The sequence below is a fragment of the Pelobates fuscus genome, chromosome 1 (genome assembly GCF_036172605.1).
Source record: "Pelobates fuscus isolate aPelFus1 chromosome 1, aPelFus1.pri, whole genome shotgun sequence".
Classification (NCBI taxonomy): domain Eukaryota; kingdom Metazoa; phylum Chordata; class Amphibia; order Anura; family Pelobatidae; genus Pelobates; species Pelobates fuscus.
In genome coordinates, this window is record NC_086317.1 from 88,070,137 (window position 1) to 88,088,985 (window position 18,849).

Genomic DNA, 18,849 nt, shown 5'->3' on the forward strand with positions numbered 1-18,849 from the left:
ATCATGTAGTCAAAGGGTTACTAGAAATTTCTGTTTTAATATGCACTGTGGAGAATGTCCCCCTGCTCAATTTTACTTTCACTTTTCACTCACCTGGAATCTAGCGCCGGCGAAGGGAGGAGGGAGGGTTTGTTTTGTTTTTTAAACCAATGTCTAATGGAAGGAGGTGGATGGAAATACAGAGTGGGAGGGAGCTAGCAGATTTCTATGTCTGCTGTCAGAAGCATTCTATTCACAGAATTGGCACTGCCAGCCTGGACAGAGTTCTGGGTTGCCAATGTCATGTGTGCTGTGGGTGCAACTGCAAATATCTCAATATGTGCAGTGTTTCAAGCTGAAACACGGCACATACTTACCCCTACCACCATGATCATATAAAAACCACTAAAGTGGTCATGGTGGTTGGAGAAATTCTTTAACCAATGACCAATCACAATACTCCATATTACCAAGCCACTTTACAAATAACGTGGTCTGTTCAGTAAAATATTTAAATGTTTTTTTTTTGTTTTTGTTTTTTTTTTTTAAAGAAATGCTTTTATATGGATACATTTTTCATACATGTTTCAACCAGGCCCAATATGTTGGTAAGCACATGCAAAGAATTACAGAGTACAGAACACCCAGATTATAGAAAATGTATTTAACCCCTTAAGGACACATGACGTGTGTGACACGTCATGATTCCCTTTTATTCCAGAAGTTTGGTCCTTAAGGGGTTAATCCAGTGCTTTGTATTCAGGTTCACTAAGTGCTGTGTTGGATACGCTACACATCCCATCTCCATAACTTTAAATATCCATCATAATGCCCGGGGAATACATTTTCAACAGCAGTGCAATTCACCACAATAAAGCTGAGCTGGGAGTCATTTAGGATCAGTACAGAAAATAAATTCAAATTGAATACAATTCAAATTGAAATACATTGTAGTCATCCCGGCTCACTTACAAAACACAAAAACAAAAACGCATAGAAATCAGCTTCTGTCCCTAGGTCGGCAATACCAACATGTGCCTTAAAGACATTTCATCAATTAAAAGAGATTAAACACTAAAACAGTTTAAAGTTAGACTGACAGGGACTTGTTTATTGAAGGAACAGTCTAAAGGGGAATATAGAATCCCTTCCTTTACTTTATTGGAAAAGGCATAAATTATTAGCAAGAGACATCACAATGAGATAAACCATAACATTTTGGCAGGCTAACGGCCCTCAAGGAATGACTTTGACAGCTATCACTGCTTTATATAGAGTTTAGGAGGTAGATAAGTACATATGGAACGCAAAGAACTCAAAACATGATACAATAAAACTGCCGTTTTATCCACATGTACGGATACCTTTATAAAATGTGTGGCTAAAAGGCAGATGTCCAGCTGTTCTAGAACTTCAACTACACTGATGCTTTGCCAGCTGATCATCTGCAGTCTAATGTCTGGCCAACTCTGCTCTGCAAGTTCTATAACCTAATCCATGAGCAAAAAGAACATACCTAGAGAGAAGCCATCTTTGTGCACAAGCCAGACCTTATCCGTCTCGTACCAGTTCTGCTCTGCGGAGATCTGCTCTTCTGTTTTAGCCTGCAAACGGAAAACAAAAGACATTAGAGGTGGTTGTCGTGGCATAACGAGGGTGCCGCGGGATGATCAGGGATTTTCTTCCCCACCAGGACACACACGCACTCTTTCAGTTTGACTGTTGAAGCACGAAAACACACAGATTGAAACACGCAGCTGGAATGCACAACTCAATTCTTTTTTTTTATTTTTGGAAATGTCATAACACCTCTTTCTATGCACATCATTTTCTCTGCTTCATGTGTAAGTAGCAGAACAGCACAAAAAATATATCATATCAAGTTACAATACAGTAAAGCTTTATGTGTTTCTTCAGTCGATGTAGAAAGGATCTACCAAATTCTGAGCCGGTAATGGGTGAACTGTACTGGGAACAGCTAAAAACTTTACAGATATATTAAAAAATAAGGTTGGGATGTAAACGTGTCTGTCCTAAAGAACATGCAGCCTAAATCATTACATGCAGGCTAGAGGAAGATTTGCCAATAATAGCACTTGTGTTGCCAGAGTGGGGGAGGGAGGTAGGAGCCAGAGCTGGGGTTGTGTGAAGGTAAGTGAATGAATGTGAATCTCAGGTGGATCTGCTCATAATGAGGCATTTCATCCCTGTGCACATGAACAACAGGATGCCAACCAACGGAGCCATGCCATATTCACGGCCATTCTCTCAGATTTGCATATGGGCTGAAATTAATACCCTGGGCCATCCTACAGTACGTAGTTAAACTGTTTTAGTACTGTTTGACAAACTATCTGGGTCCCACCGATTGCTGTAGACCTTGAATATGGACTTCAAGTGCACGAGAATAAAGTAAGCTCTACAGAGGTAAGAAGGGCCGTATAGGTCCGCGATCATAGACTGAACGAAACAGCTAAGCACTCCCTGGCAATGAACATGATTCTGTATTGGCTGTGCTTTATTCTATAGAGATACCGGGCTTCACCTGCAGGAGAAGTGGAGATCTGGCGCAGGTATCCACGGGACCCGGTTAAATTGTCAAACCCTACTAAAACTGACTGGCACCCTATATTGCTTGAAGTGTTCCTTACATTTTTGCCTAGTGCATTTAAACAAGCTCTGGAATTTCATGTTTTTTTCTTAAAACAAAGACATCATAGAAAACAGAAAGAATTGTCCCACCAAACTCAACTGTTCTAAAGGTTCTCATATACCTTAACAATTCTATGTGACTATGTTAAAGGAGCACTCTTAAGCAATATAAACCTTACAAATTGTTGACTAGAGTGTTCCAGGGCACAGTCTTGCAGTTTAATGTCAAACCATTTAGAAATCGCTTGACATTAAACTGGGGGACAAGAGTGTCCCTTTAAGTACTTTCTGGGTGAATGTTTCTTAGTTTAACTTATACTATTACATACTATATTGCTAAAATCTCAGGAAATTGGTGAATAAAACATACAATTTTTTTATTTAAATATTCAGGAATATTCAGAATTGCAAACTACCGTACCAAACATTCTATCCCAAAAGTAATAATTTATAGGGCTGTCAGTCTTAACGGTAGCCCCCAATATTTCTCTCTGCCATTAGTTGTTTTTTGGGGGGGGTTAAATGGGTTTAGTTTAAATGGAGAAATTAAAAAAATTTAAAATAAAGGTATAGATAATTACTGTGATATATTATGGATCTGGGAAAATCAGTCCACAACTCGAGATTGATTTATTACATAAAGCTAAATATCTCATTAATTGATCCCATCAAAACCTTTTAGGTGCCAAATTAAAAGGAGTTCCGCTTTTTCATGTTCATGCTTTTATGGTTTCATATGGTTTTGATATGAAGTATTTCACACACTGACAGAACACATAAACAATGAAACAATGCAACATGCAGGAAAGAAAAAAAAAACTTATGATCTATAATATGACATGTGTTTTGCAGGCAGGAGCACATCAATTATCACACTGCACAACAAGTAAAAACACATCACAGCAAAAGCACTGTACGTGAAAAATTCAAGGAGCGGTAAAAAAAACCACAGCACACGTTCACATAAAAACAATTATTGCGTATAAATTCTTTAATCTGACTTGGCAACGTCGATAAGATTATCCTTCCATTTTGGCAGGAACTCAGCACATTTCTAGATTACTCCATATTCATGCAATAAAATTACAAACCCTTGCTCTACAATGCTTTAACACAAAAGTTTGAATAATAACTGCTTAATTGACAAAGGCGTAAAGCACCATTTGACATTGCTCTACTACTTCACCACTTTGAGGGTGAATGCGGGGGGTCTTTCCCAGAAGACAGGCACACAGATGCAAAAAAAATACATATAAAAATAAATAAAAAAGGGACAGCACTGCATAAGACAAGCCAACCTGGGGCAGAATATTGTTTGAGCTTGAAGGCGAAGCGGATATTTCGGCAGTAGTACTCTGTGAGGAACATTGATGGGAAGGAGGTGGTAATTAACCAGCAGATATCTAATTGCTACTCAGAGAAGCCTAGAGGTTAGCTATGTTAGTGTTATTTCATAGTGTGAACTCAAAGCATTAAAACAGAGATAGGAAAGCATGTCAAACAGGGGCACGCGGGTAGTGGAACATTATAGATGTTCTGCTCAATCACTATAGATCTTTAGAAAAATATCAATATTGCTATACAGTCATGCTGCATACAATATATACCAGGGACCATAACATAAACATGGCATATACCTGTCTTAACTGTAGGATTTATGATATTGGATTTCCTAAGGAAGAGCATTCTAAATGTATCACCTTGAAGATGCACTTCATGTACCATAAAATATCATCTACATTTTTACAGCCACACAATCCTGGAAATGATTGAACAGACCAAATACATACGGTAGTTCTTAAACCTAGACAGAGACTTTTAGCAGGGACCACTGTTACATACCTTGTGTTAGCTTAGAGACCCACAGTGTTTTTTTAATAAAACAAAGTCAAGGACCCATTCTTTAGTGGTAATATAATATATGCTAAAGTACTAAATCTAAAATACCAGGAGGTCCATGGAGGCACTCTTACCTCAGGGAGTTAAATCTTTCTTGAATGGTTTATCCACACAGTTGCATTCAGCTCCAAAATTTTAAGATCAGGATGTGCGGTCAGCTGACGCTCTCAGCCAATCAGTGACTCTCCGTTTACTAAACTGGCTTGGAAAGAAACATACCTATCTCAAGCCAGTTTAGTGAATGGGGAGTCTCTGATTGGCTGGGATTGTCAAGCACTCCACACTTCCCAAATCTAAAAATTCTGAATGCAAATGCCGCCGGGAGGTGGATATCACAGTTGGAGGCAATTTTGGGGATAACAGTTCGAGAACGGTTTAAAACTTGAGGTAAGTGACCGCAGGGGCCTCCTGGCACAACAACAACTTAATTTAGATTAAGTTGTTTTGGTGCCTGGAGTATTCCTTTAAGGAGCAGTGCCATTGCAATTTTAAGTCTTGTATACATTTTTTTTTTTACACACGCTTGTACAATCAAGTCTATGGGCACATTTGGGTTGATTTAAGGCATGTAACAAGGTAACAAGGTATGATAGTATTAGGTCAAGAAGCAAGGTAGGCACAGGGATTTCATGCAATGGGTGATGGATAGAATTAAGCGGCGATTAGTATTGAAGGAGATGAGAATAGAGCCTTACACTCCAGCATGACACACGAGCACAGACACCAGCCCAGATGTGGACAGTTGACGGTGCCGAGAGATCTTGTGTGCAGGGGTACAGTACCTGGCTCAGTGGAGCAGAGGCAGAGGCTGCAGGGTCCAGCTATGGCAGCAAGAAGATGAGAGAAAGCAAACAAATGAGAAACGCACAAATGAAAGAATCAGAAGCCAAAAAAGCAGATGCAGAAATAAAAAAAAATGTAAAGTTATTTTTCTGAAAACAGAAAAAGAAACAAAACAACATTAACACATTACTTGCAGCAGCAAAGGATGAATGTATTTTATAAACAAAACTTTCTGAGCATCCAACAAATCAAGACAAGAACAAGGTTTTCCAATATAATGGCAGACGCATGCTTAGAATACAACCTATGGATAACTGGAAGGAAATATTAAAGAGACACTATGCACCAAAACCAATACAGCTTAATGTAGTGGTCTGGATACATAGATACTATCCTAGCATTGTGTGCAAGTGTAAGCGCTGTAGTTTCTGAAAAATGGCAATGTTTATATTTGTGCCTCTAGAGTGGTTAATCAGAGATGCACGCCTTTCATAGTGAAGATTTAAAATAATTTAAAGAGGATTATTCACTAAACTTAGAAATGTTATGAATTCAAAGTGAATCTTAAAGTTAAGGCAAAAATGTGAAATGTTTTAAATATTATCATATTATATTATGAAAAAATACGTCAGCTATGTTTCCGGTTCATAAAATGTTTGTTTTAGTGAATAACCCTGAAAAAGACTTCATGTTTAGCATCATGATGACACTGAACACAAAGTGTTGAAAGGTTATTCCAAATACCATGACCACTTCATTGATTCGAGGCAGTCATGGTTCCTGGAATCTGTATGTGCATATTGCCATGTACAAAGGGGAATTCATGGGCTAAGAGCAATCAGCTGACTCTCAGCCAATGAATGAGTGGTACTATCAGCATCAGTCTATTGCAGCTCTGCAGATGTGATTAATCCTTCTGCCGGGGAGACCCGGCCGGGACCCAAGTAGGAGGACAAACCATTAAAAAAATGGTTGGGGCTCGGAAACCAGGCTACTCCTACCATCATAAGGATGCTTCAAGTAACCCTTTTAGTCTCTAAATAGAGAAGCATTTGCTATGAGAAGAATGCTATCCAATCCAATATGTTTAGTGTGCTCCTTCTTAAGCATCTCTCTCATTTTGAGACAAAAGCAGTCTCTCCAACAGTAAATAGTAAACTTCTTGCCTTTATGAAACAATTCCAAAGTTTTCTGTATTTCAATTTAATTAGTTTTCCAAATTATTCAATACTGTAAGAAAAAGTTTCCAAATTATTTTTCTAAAAAAAAAAAAAAACCTCCTATAGACTTTAATGACTTTTATAGATAAATCCTAAATTTCTAACAGAATTAAAAAATAATTGAAAACTCATTAAATTGAGATATTATTAAGTCAGCGCCCAAGTTTTATAGCTTCTACTACGTAAATCCAGGTAACATATTGCAATAGTAGCCAAACTGGAGCTTGTAAACAGCAACATTACATCCATCCAAACACACACACACACACACACACAAATAAATAAAAAACAAAATTCTATACAACAGTATATTTATCTATATGTCTATATCACAATGTAAAAAAAAATGGTTTACGCTAACATCTATACAAAGTATGTTGGAAAGAGACTACAGTTCGAGTTAATAACAATTTGTTAACAAAATGAATCGTGTTTTTTTCCATCAAATCTATATCTTTATAAGCAGAACATTCATTTAACTGAAACTTTAGATTTTTTTATTTATTGCTGGATTACAACCAAGAAAAAGCAACCAAGAAAAAACTAAAGCAGCGGCAGATGTCGTTCGTAAATACTAATCACAACAGAGCTTCCCGCTGCAGAGCACGGTACACAGGACTAAAAGGAGAGGAAGCGGATTCACCTGAACACAAAACATCATTTTTGTAATAAGAAATGAGAAAACTCTTCGTATAAGCAAATCTCAGTGGGATTACTTGGGGGGGGGGGGCTTTCTAAAAAAAAATGTGTACTACAGGCAAAGTTTAATGACGTACCCAAAAATGTGAACTTTGTATTTAATAGTTTTACTTCAAATCGTCCGTTGAAAAATTAGCTATAGGCGGTTTATTTCAAGTCTGCAAATATAATAGTTCAAAAAAACAAAATAGATAGAAAGATGGGTTGGCCCATAGTATTGTCAAGTGTGACCGGACAGGGAGGGGGTAACCCTCAAAGTATAAGGTGCAACATTTACACCGACATTATCCTCAGACCGTTACTAGCTTTCCGTCACCCCTAGTGAAAAGATTTCACTCCTCTAGATACCTGACGATCGGCTCCTAGAACCTGTCACACTGCAATCTACCACACTGGGCTCCATTACCCTGCGGCAGCATAGTCAGTTAAATAGACAGTTAAACTGTCCGATCTCGCCAAAAGAGGATACTATTTAAATATTCACTGTGGGGACCAAATACTTTGATATTATTTAATCGGAAAGACAACTATATACCGACTTGGGTATATATTCATGCAAACTATTTTACAGTGTACATAACTCTTTATCATTTACTAACTATTGTGCCGTCTCCCTGGCACTCTCTTTACTATAACCGGTGCCCATGAAGGCACTATTTCTTTTCCGGTTTTTTCCTAACATTTACTGTCTAGTATGTGAACCAGACCTGTTAGTCTAATTGTAGCAAGGATCCTGACAAATCGTGAGCACAGCTGGAGGTCACACAGGACAGACGTTGAACTCAGGCAAATTGCAAGAGCTCACACTACAGTCTTGTTTCATTTTCCTATGTTGGGCATCGGGGTAGCATTAGGCTAAGTGCCATAACGACAGACCCACTATACTTCACTGTGGTCTGACGGACACTAGTCTATACACATACCTATATACACGCCAACATTGGACACTGCTGTGTCAGTAAAGTAGACCCGCTAATAGAACCGCTGTCAATATCCTGTTGAATTACAAGCACTATCAGATGCCTCAGAGGATTAACAGTGCACTAAAATCATGATCAAGAGTTCATACCACTGAGGTGACAAACTCGTCACACTCTACTTGGGTCTTGTCCGTTCAAGCCGTCAGTTGTATACTTATTTACTTTTGATACTATTGTATCAACCAGGCAAGCTTACCAGATTTGATACCTACTCTGGAGCGACCCCTAGTGGCCATTGACCACAGCACTGGTTTTTAAGTTAACATAAGGCTTAATACCATACGGACAGATTCGATATATCCGACTTGTGTTTGACAGCTACTGGTTTGAGCCGTTACCGATGTACACACTTACACTGATTTCGTGTTCGTGTTAACCCGGAGGGCTTGCCAGATTTGATACCTACTCTGGAGCGACCCCGATTGGTCAATCACCATAGTACGCTATTAGGACACTGTAATAATAGTTTGCTCCCTGAGGCACTCCAATCTGATTAGCCTCGTTTCACTTCCCCCTTTCCCCTCTCCCCCTACTTCACACTCGCCCCCCCTATCCTACTGCCACTGACCATTATTTTGGACTAACTTTTGAGCCAGGATAGGGTGGTTTTATTATTGTTTGTCCACTCTCTATTTGTTATTTGTTAATTCTTTTGTGTTTGGTATTATTGGTTTTTTAGTACATACTAAAACAATACCAACCCCCTTACCCTCACGCCCCGTTCTACCTTTAGATAGTAGGTCTGGCTGCCAGCCTAGAGGCAAACCAGTACCTACTATTACTCAGAACTGGCGTTTATCTACCCTATTAAAGCATGATATTGTTATACCTCTTGGGACAGGATATGACACCTACTCTATATTTCTTTTGATACCAATATCCCCCTATCAGGTTTTCCAATAAGGACAGTTGTTCTCTCTCTCTTTGAAAAAAACGAAATATCTCCGTAATATATACAGGGCAGTCTTTAATGCAAGGCAAACGGGACAGCTGCCCTGGGCCCAGTTACTCCTTGGGGGGCCCAAAGCAGCAGCCTCGTGGCCCCGCCGCCCGCATAATTTTTAAAAAAAAAGTATTTCCCTAATGGGTCCAGGGTGCGGGTATTGCAGCTGCAACAGGGTCCGCACACTAATGGGGCCCACACACTTTGGGCCACGCGGTGAGCATGTTTCAGAAGGGGCCCGGTCGAGCGCTGTGGCCCTTTAAACGCACGACCGGGCCCCATACTTAACGGCTGCATGGGAGGAAGTGACAACCGTGAGTCACTTCCTCCCACCTCAAAGACGATGAGCCAGGATGCAGTGAGGAGGGGTACTGAGCAAGAAAACCCAGATCACAACTCTCAACCTCCCCAGCCAGCACACTGGACCCCAGGGAAGGTAGGAAACTGAAGAGTGTCTTTAGAAGTGTAAAGTGTGTGTGTGTGTGTGTGTGTGTGTGCCAGCGTGTATGTCTGTCACAGTGTGCCAGTATGTCTGTATCTGTGTGTGTGTCAGTGTGTATACCTGTGTATGTATTTGCGAGTCAGTGTGTATACCTGTTTACGTATTTGTGAGTCAGTATGTCTGTCTCTGTGTGTGTCAGTCTGTCTTTGTGTGTCAGTATATCTGTCTGTATATCAGTATGTCTCTGTGTGTGTCAGTGTGTCTGTGTGTGTATGGCACTGAATAAATATATATAATGACATCAACATGACACTGTACCCATCTGTATAGTAAAACTGTATCCTGGTAATGGATCTTTCAGTCCTAAACATAGAACGCAGACTGAGCTATGCCAATTAGTTGGCTGGCACAATAACTCCGTTGGTTACTGCATCAACTGCGTGATCTCTTCAAACCATAGGATCCCATGTTCCTCAAGGCCAGGAATGACCATGCACAGAACACAGAAATAGCATCGCACAGCAACAAGGGTATTTGTGTTTTGAAGCAAATATTGAAACTGCACTTTACAGAGACGTTTTCTGGTTTTCCCATAAATGTTACTTTAGAGGGGGGAGAAAAAGGGTGACAGGTGCCCAAAATCAAGATTGTCTCACAATCGTCATGACAGCTGACGGACCCAAAGCCACAAAGACAACTTTGTAAGCCCTCATTCACGCATTATGCCCATTTCAATGCCTTGAGAAACAGGAAAAAGCTGAAAACATTATTAGCACTGCAACAAGCGACTAAGCATGGTAGAACAGAAAAAAAGCCTAATAGTTTATTTACAGATGCCATGAAGATTCTTTCCAGCCGTGTCTGTGCTTCTTCTGCTGGCGTCCGCTGGGAAGCAGCAGTGATACCCTGGAGGTCAAATTTACATTAGTATTTAGAATCAGAAGGTATTGCTTACATAATAACTTGTCTCTTAAGATAAAATATAACAAGCAATACAAAATAAATTATTTCTCCTAGCCGGTTACATTGCGAGCAATCATTGGTCATTCCACCAAAAAGGCTTTGGAGGAATAGATAAGTATACTACAGAAATAACAAATATTCCACCATTACACACTATTCTGCTGCATTATCTGAATCATTGCCCAAAAACATATATGATGTAATAAATACATTTCAGGGGCTTAATATTAACATTAGGATTAGATTGAGGAAAGCAAATTAGGTGCTCTGGTGGCTAGTACGTATGTATATGTTATCCAGACGTCTGAGACTAAAGTTACTATTGTGCATCTCCTGCAGATCTCAAGTTGGAGTTTGGGAAGTCCACCTTGAACACAGAAACAGATAAATAATGTTTCAAGAACTATCCCAGAATTCCCAGCTTGGCATAATAGAAACATAATCCATGGCATGGGTTGTGATCCAAAATAACCAATGAGAAGAAACCATTCCTTTTGGACCATAACCCATAACCTTGTATTTAGAATAGCATCCACTGTTAAAAGGTGAAGTCAAACACGATTGCCAAGGAGGACTTCCAAAAGTCTAACCTGATATATGCAGGTAATGCATAACATTAATTTTCCTATCTGCGTCAAATTGAGGGTAGTTTTATCGTATTTGGACTCACCACAAACTATTAAGCACAGAAGTCTTAAAATGTCTCCTTAACTTAAGCGAGAAAGAATACTCCTACCTACAGCAAAACTACTAGATACAATTTTCTCATTCAAACAAAAGGTATAGTTAAAAATGCTCCATATAGTTAAAACAATCTTTAAAGAAATACTATGGTGCTGAAGTAAATATTTAGGTGACCAGCCTAAATATGGTCTTGCCGCGGATGGCCTTAGATCTCAGCCAATCCAGCTACTGTGCATGAGCGGCAAAATGCAGAGCATTGAATCAATGCATCTCAAAGGGAAGCATTCGGTGCACAGTGCAGCACTAAACACGGTGCCACACTGAAATAGGAAGCACCTCTAGTGGCCATCTGAGTGACTGCACTTAGAGGTGTTCCTAGGCAGCAATGTAAACACTGCCTTTTCTCTAAAAAGGCAGTGTTTATAGCATGTCCCTGCCTGCTTTTCAATTTAAGCACCTAAGCTGTAGTGGTTCTGGTGACTACTGTGTCCCTTTAAAGGAAAACAAAAAGACAGAAAATAAAAAGTAAAGATTATATGCAAACATGGACTATTTGATTTGTGTTCTCACATCATTTATTTAACAACTATCAAATAACTGTAGTGGGGACCCTGGCTCTCCTATGTTTCAGACATATACCCGGCTCTTCTATTTGTAGTGGGATCTGTGTGCGGCTACCCTACAGGGTGGTATAAAAATGAGAGAGCAGGACTAGCCATCTCAATCAATGTGTAGGGTTGTAAAGGGTAAAAGAATGGGGGGACATGCCATAAAAAAACGTAAAAGGTCTACGGTTGTATCATGATCTTCATGTAAACAAAGATAAAGTGAGTGACTAGTTGTGTCGATTGTACACAGAATACAGATGTGTAATGAACTGCAAAATGCAGCTAACATTTCTAAGCATACACACACACACACACACACACTAGCACATAATATATTCTTATATATTTTATTATGACATTTATTCTGATTATACTCCGCTCTTCCGAGAGATTTATCTTTGTATTCAGTATAGGTATGACAAAATAAATAACACTACGTACTAAATAAAACCTAATCTTTACAGTTGTGCACATACTGCTGTGTGACGAGAAATCAATATTACTGATAGTAATCCAACTGATATAAATACTCTGCCACAATTGTTGGTATGTAAAGAGTCTCAGCATTCTGCTACCACTATCATTTTTATTACAGTTTATCATATTACACAATAAAATTTCATATAATTTTCAGTACTTTGATAATAAAATAAATTGTGTGCAATATGAATTAGAATACCGATATAGGAAGTGATGTCATTAGCTATGATCCTTATGTCATAACTGCACTATATAAAGGAACAACTGATCCTGGCCAATTGATCCACACCACGTAGAACGAAAATTATACGGCACAGAAGAGATTTGAAATTTGCAAAGAAAATTAACCCACCAATCAGACAAGACATGTTATCATGATTCAACTAGGCAGCATTTCAAGTAAAAAAAAATATTTAAAAAAAAAAAGGATGGATCTCATTTCACATAGATATATTGTTATATATTGTTTTTTGAAAATAGTTATGCTACCAGAAAACATAGCAACATTAAGTAGTAGTTAACAGAAATCCAAAGTCAAGTTAAAAATAAAATGAATGTTTAAATAATCTTTCTAGGAATTTCGATTAGCTACTTGACCATATCCACTTGACCCCTGGACTACTTAAATAACCAACATTACTACATTTATGGTCATGTTAGGAGTTTGCAAAAGCAACAGACAAGAGTGTATGCAATATAAAGAAAGTTTGTATACAACAATAAGAAGATATTTAAAACATTATATATCTAAACTTGAATTAGAGGGAAGATTTGTTCCAACTCAGCAATTTTGCATATCAGGTTTGATTCAAGTGGGTACATCCCACATAAAGTTTTCAACCAATTAAATAAAACTACCCAAGCATTTTGCACAGGCAGCAAAAAAAAATAGTTATTTATTTTTTATTTTTTTTAGTTTGTTTTTTTTCAATTTAGAAAGCATAATCTTCAAGCACAGGTGAGGGAGGCCAACAAATTGTGTTCAAAAACAACACACCTGTCCTGACATCTCTCTCTCTTGATCTTTGATGATAAGAGAAGGCAGTTGCTTCTGCATTCTGGTGGGTAGGTTGGCCTTCTTAATGAGAGGCTGAGAAATTATAGGAAAAAATACAAAGTACTAGCCAAAATCACTGGTAATTCTAATTTAAAAATTTCATGCAGGTACATTTCATGAAACAGTTCATTAGATAAAAAACATCATACTGCAAAACCAAACCATTAGTGAAATCAATACCATGTCAAAAACACCAAGCAATACATTAGCTCTTAAAGGGTCCACAGCACAAGGAGTCATTTGCTATTTTTTCGTGTATAGAAGAGGTTAGTGATAGTAACCTCATGTGCTATAAAAGTGGAATAGCCAAACCAACATGCTCAAAACATGTGTACAAATTGTAAAAAAACAACAACAAAAAAACGAGTGTTTTAAAACATAGGACATGTTTTCCTTTTTTTTTTTTTTTTGAGTGAAAACATAAAATCCACTATTTATATTAAAAAATACATTGCATGCAGTTAGAACGGACATCCAACATCCAAGACTTGGTTTATGAATTTGCTGTAGAACATGCAAAAATCTGGTTAGGTTTGTGCACACGGTAAGAAGTACCTCTGTTACAATCCCAGGTTTCTGTGTGGGTTGGCTGGGTAATTCTGGACTTGTTGGCTTCACTGTAACAATGTCCTCTTTATTAATGATTTTTTTCCCCACGGGATCTGAAGGTGTTGATTTTTCAGGAGATTTTTCAGGTGGAGGAACTGGTGAAACTACATTGTCTGCCTTTTCATCCTTCTTGTCAGGTGGTTTTAATCGCTGTCGATGTTCTTTTGTTTTCCCCCTCGACATAAGGCTTGTGAGCCCTACTGAAATGTCATCCTTTGGATTCTCTTTCTTTGTTTCTGTCTTTGGTGTGGGAGGTGTCGGAGTAACAGAGGTTGGTGCAACGTTTTTAACATCCAGGCTTTGGTTTGGAGACTTGGAGACTTCATTTTTACTCCCTACATCCTCTGGCATTACTTTTTTCACAATTTTCCTTACCACCTTTACCACTTTTTTCTTAGTGACTCCAGGTGTCTCATCAGACTGTTCTGTGTGAGACATCTTTTCAGTTTCTTTTCTGACCATGGTACCACTCATCTTCTCTTCAGACTGCTTTGTATCACCATTCAGCACAGGTGCTGGGCTGGTCACCCTTTCTGAACTGTAGAATCTATCTGGACTCTTAAATCGTTGTGGATTTGGTCTTGGTTCTGGGCTGTGAGTTGGTTCAGGACTCCTTGCTCTTAATGGGCTATTAACTAGTGAACTTCTCGGGGATGTAGATTCTGTGCTAGATTGTTCCCCTTCACCGTTCACTGTTTCTGTGTCAGACTACATTTGAAAAGATACAAAGGGTGGGGAGGAAAAGGTCTGCTGATTGTACATCACATTGCAGCATGTGTTTTGAGATCATCCAATACCAGAACAAATGTTTTCTTACAATTAATTATTTATGGCAGACATATATATAACATTATGGTAGCCTTCACATACAAATCTCTGCAATTTACATTATTTTTGCAGAATCGAGAACAACTAAAAATCTAAAAAGTAATTTTCTGGGTTTTGCAAAAACACCACATTTCAAGCAGACAAGAAAATGGCAGCTGTTGTTTATTTATATGGTCAAGCACAAATGTATTATCATAGAATCCTACACTGAAAAAAGGAAAACAAAAATAGGTGCAAGCAGAATTTCTTTTTGGGAGCACCAACTCCCGTGATTCATCAAGCCAAGCTATACAGCCATTATGACCCCACAGGTAGAGTTATGCCCATTACTGATCGACTTGGGAATAACATGTTCCAAGTTATCAAAACAATATCTCAAAAGTACAGCCAACACAATGACAACAAGCAACTATTCTAGTAGTTAACTAAATCCAATTTTATCTGGCAGAATAGGATACACTCATAACAGTACAACTCATGTTGTACTTTGCTGAAATTTCCTGAACAGCGACAGTCTTTCTTCGTCAGTGAGCCATAGCACCTGCAGTACTAGTCTAGTATACGGGCAGCTGACTGCAGTGCAGTGATGATGGGGAAAACTTGCTGTATGCACTGCACCAACCATCTCAAGGAATGTGAGGATGGGATTTTCTATAAGAGCTTCGAGTTACCTTAAGTGACTAGGCACAGGAGTCGCATCTTAGAAAATGTAGCAAGGTAAGATCACATACTAACTCACTCCTTAAAATCACATGCAACGTACTGCTTGCTCACCCAGGCTATTAAAAGTGTAACCCCTTCCCACTAGAGATGTAGCTAAGCTAGAAAGGCATCAGATTTTTCAGGTGTATATTTACCCACAATTAATAAAATAGTAATGAAATACGCTGGATTTAAACAAATCCCAGTACCTTTCTGTGGTTTCAGGCTTCCAGGTCAGATTCAGTAAAATAATAAATAGTTTAGCCTGTAATAAGGGTCAGCTGATCTTGCACTGAATACAGTTGCAGCTAATCAGCCGGATATAGTCTGCTTTTCAAAGCTTCAAAAGACAGAAGTGAAATCCGCACAAGCACATCGAAAGACTGAGGATCAGGGTGGATGTCTAGGCAGAGCAAAATGTGCTGACGGTACAGTGTTTTCACCTCTTTACTGACATAAGAAATTAAGTCAGTCCATAAAAAAAAAAAATACGTTGTATATAGAAGATATCCTGATAAACCAAGGCCAAAACTCAAATAGTTTAAAAATATCTCCAGAATATTTATTTTCACTAATACACGTTTCACTGTCATGTCCTTTTTATAATACACAATGTTTTTACGTTACTGTATGTGTCAGGGAAGTTTAGGGGTTAATGTCTAGTGTTGGTGTAGTGCAGTGCAAGGGTTAAAGCACTAAATAGCCTTTGATTTTTGGGTAGTGTGTAATGTAGGGCAAGCATGTCAAACTTGCGTCCCACAATGGATATATTTGCCTGCCCTGGGGCCACTTTGTGCTGTGGCTGCGACCAGTCGCAAGACAGGAGTAGGAATGATATTTCCGGTCTGATTATTGTCTTCTCTCCCATGGAGGGGGGCCAAGCCTGGCAAGCAAGCTGGCAAGACGTGTCTCGCCTGAGCTCCTGCTGCCGAAGAGAAATACCCAGGGATTTCTCGGGCTGAAGCGCGGGGAAACTCACCCTGGGGATCTCTATACACTGCCCACCTGGGGTGAGAGCTAAAAGGACTGTGTCCCGCAAGTGCCAGCAACACAATCGGAGTGCTGCAAAGCACAGATGGCATGCTGTGCCCACGGTACTATCCCGGAAGGGAAGACACTGGACTGCAACGGTCTCCAGGTTCGTGGCAAGAGGGTACCGGCTTTCACACAGTCCCGGGGCGGGAGAGGCACCTCACCCTCACAAAGCTGCACCGCTCCCCAAATGACCCTGTGCTTTACCGAGATATGGGACTGGAGCAACAAAAATCTGTCGAGTCCATCGCTATGTTTAGTGGGCATAGGATGAGATACACTAACCCTCGAGCCTAGGTCTGGAGATCCCACACTCCTTCCCTAACCGGGCCCTCTGTCATATTTGGGACAGCAGTCTCTTATGTTGGCATATGTTAGCTTAAATCTGCTCTCTGCTTAACTACTGTATTCTAGTCCGTACCAGTGGTATTACTCCTGTTTCATAACAAAAGGTTTTTGGGGGAAATACTAAAGCATGTCATATCGTTATCTCAGTTATGTTTAACAAAAAATAGTGCAAAGTTTCTCCATGCCATGACTATGTACTTCTACGTTTGATTATAAATGTCTGTTGATGCTGTTGTGGCATCATAATCTTGCCTGTAACTACCCGCATTGCAAAAAAAAAATTTTTTAAATCACCTGGAATTTTATTTATTTATTTTTAACAAGTTTTGGAGAAAACGGCAAGGAGGATTCCTAATTAATAATGCCAAATGTGCACTCCACACAGAAAAAGCCCCCCACCCGCCAGCGTTAACAGCAGCATGAACCCTGCCTGTGGGTCTTAAAACCCGAAAACAATGGAAAAAAATATAACCAATAAATAAATATGAGAACGGGCGTATAAAAACATGTTTGGGTTTGTTTCAATATAAACAACAAAAAATTGACATATTTGATTTGGGAGGCCAATCATCAGAATGGTAGTCTTATAGAGTTTTCAAATCATGAGTTACACCAAATGCAGTTGCTTAGGGTGTTCTAAACTATATAACCAAATCAAAAAGAGACGCAGAACACCATTTGTGCGATATTGTTTGGCTTTTTTTGTTTTGTTTTGTTTTTTAAACCCAGAGAAACGCCAAGTACGGGGAAGCACACAGGGAGACACTTACAGATCCATTCTGGTTAGCAGTGCCATTTTTTTTCTTTAACGGTTTGTCTTCTTCTTTAACCTAAAGTTTCAAATAAACACAAGGAGGGAGGAAGTCACTTCAAGATTCAGCTATAAAAGCTATGGAGGTTACGCCATATTCTGCAGACAGGCATTGTTAACACACTCATGGAATTTGCTTCATTCAATTTCTAAAGCAAATTGTAGAGAGTTTTGTCAAATGATCATAAGGCTACAATTGGTACCTGTTGCATTTATGCCACATTAAATATTTCTTTATAAAGAAACATCATTCTGTGAAATAAAATCTGCTCGTTATAACATGCTCAATACAGGACATTGGACAGAAAAGATTTAAGCCCAGTAACATTGGTCAGTATCCAACAAAAAGCAGGGGTTAAAAATATTAGGTGATATTTTAGGGCACACTGAGCTGTGTTTAAAATAGCAAATTAGGCTGCCATTATTAAAAATAGAATAAGAGTTGTAAAAAGTAAAAAAAATTGCATGCACTTATTCACCAAGCCTCCAAGCTTGGCAAATCCCTAAAATGTTTTACCTCAAAAAGACTTCCCAAGTCTAGCCAAGCTGGTCTTGCAAAGACTTCCATCTTGATCTGGATGCAGAGAACTTGGTACTAACACATTTTATACCAAATTCAGTTGAATTTAGCAAAGCATCAGAGACTGAAAGGGAGTCTGTACGCCATAAACACTACAGCATACTGCAGTTGTTATGGTGCTAGGAGTCTTTGGGTGCCACGTACATTTGGGGAGGCTGGATGAATAATTCCCAAAAATAATTCTATCAGCTCTGTGTAGCCTTCAACATTTATTTCCAAACACAAATAATTGTAACTGCTAGTAGCCAGTGTTTACTCAGTATGGTAGACTATAGTAGTTTTATTTTAAATCACGTTCATAAAACAAACGTAGGACTTTAAAATTACAGCTAGTGTTGATCATTTTTGTGTTTAAAATATTGAAATCCGTCCAGCAGTTTATTTTGTAAGAAAAAAATAATACATTTCGAGGAAAAGACCTCCTTTGATCACATCGAAACTATTATCAATTGTTTGAAAGAAAGATTCTCTTCCCAACAGAGGAACATTTTGTGAGTTAGTTAGCTCAACTCTGTGAATCTCAGATTTTATTAAAGACACAGAGGCTCCT

General features: G+C 38.8%; 1 protein-coding gene across 20 annotated transcripts in view; it reads right to left on the reverse strand.

The window, feature by feature from the left end:
* Nucleotides 1–18,849, reverse strand: part of MYO18A (myosin XVIIIA) — a 277,949-nt gene that overhangs the window by 154,213 nt on the left and 104,887 nt on the right. For 5 of the 20 annotated variants that reach the window (XM_063449998.1, XM_063449997.1, XM_063449987.1 and 2 more), the window contains exons 3-9: nt 17,679–17,737; nt 13,945–14,706; nt 13,330–13,422; nt 10,429–10,503; nt 5,313–5,351; nt 3,930–3,986; nt 1,496–1,583 (exon numbers count right to left, since the gene is read on the reverse strand). In XM_063449998.1, the coding sequence (XP_063306068.1) occupies nt 1,496–1,583; nt 3,930–3,986; nt 5,313–5,351; nt 10,429–10,503; nt 13,330–13,422; nt 13,945–14,706; nt 17,679–17,737 (1,173 nt within the window). The other 15 variants (XM_063449986.1, XM_063449984.1, XM_063449985.1 and 12 more) reach the window with 10 other exon arrangements.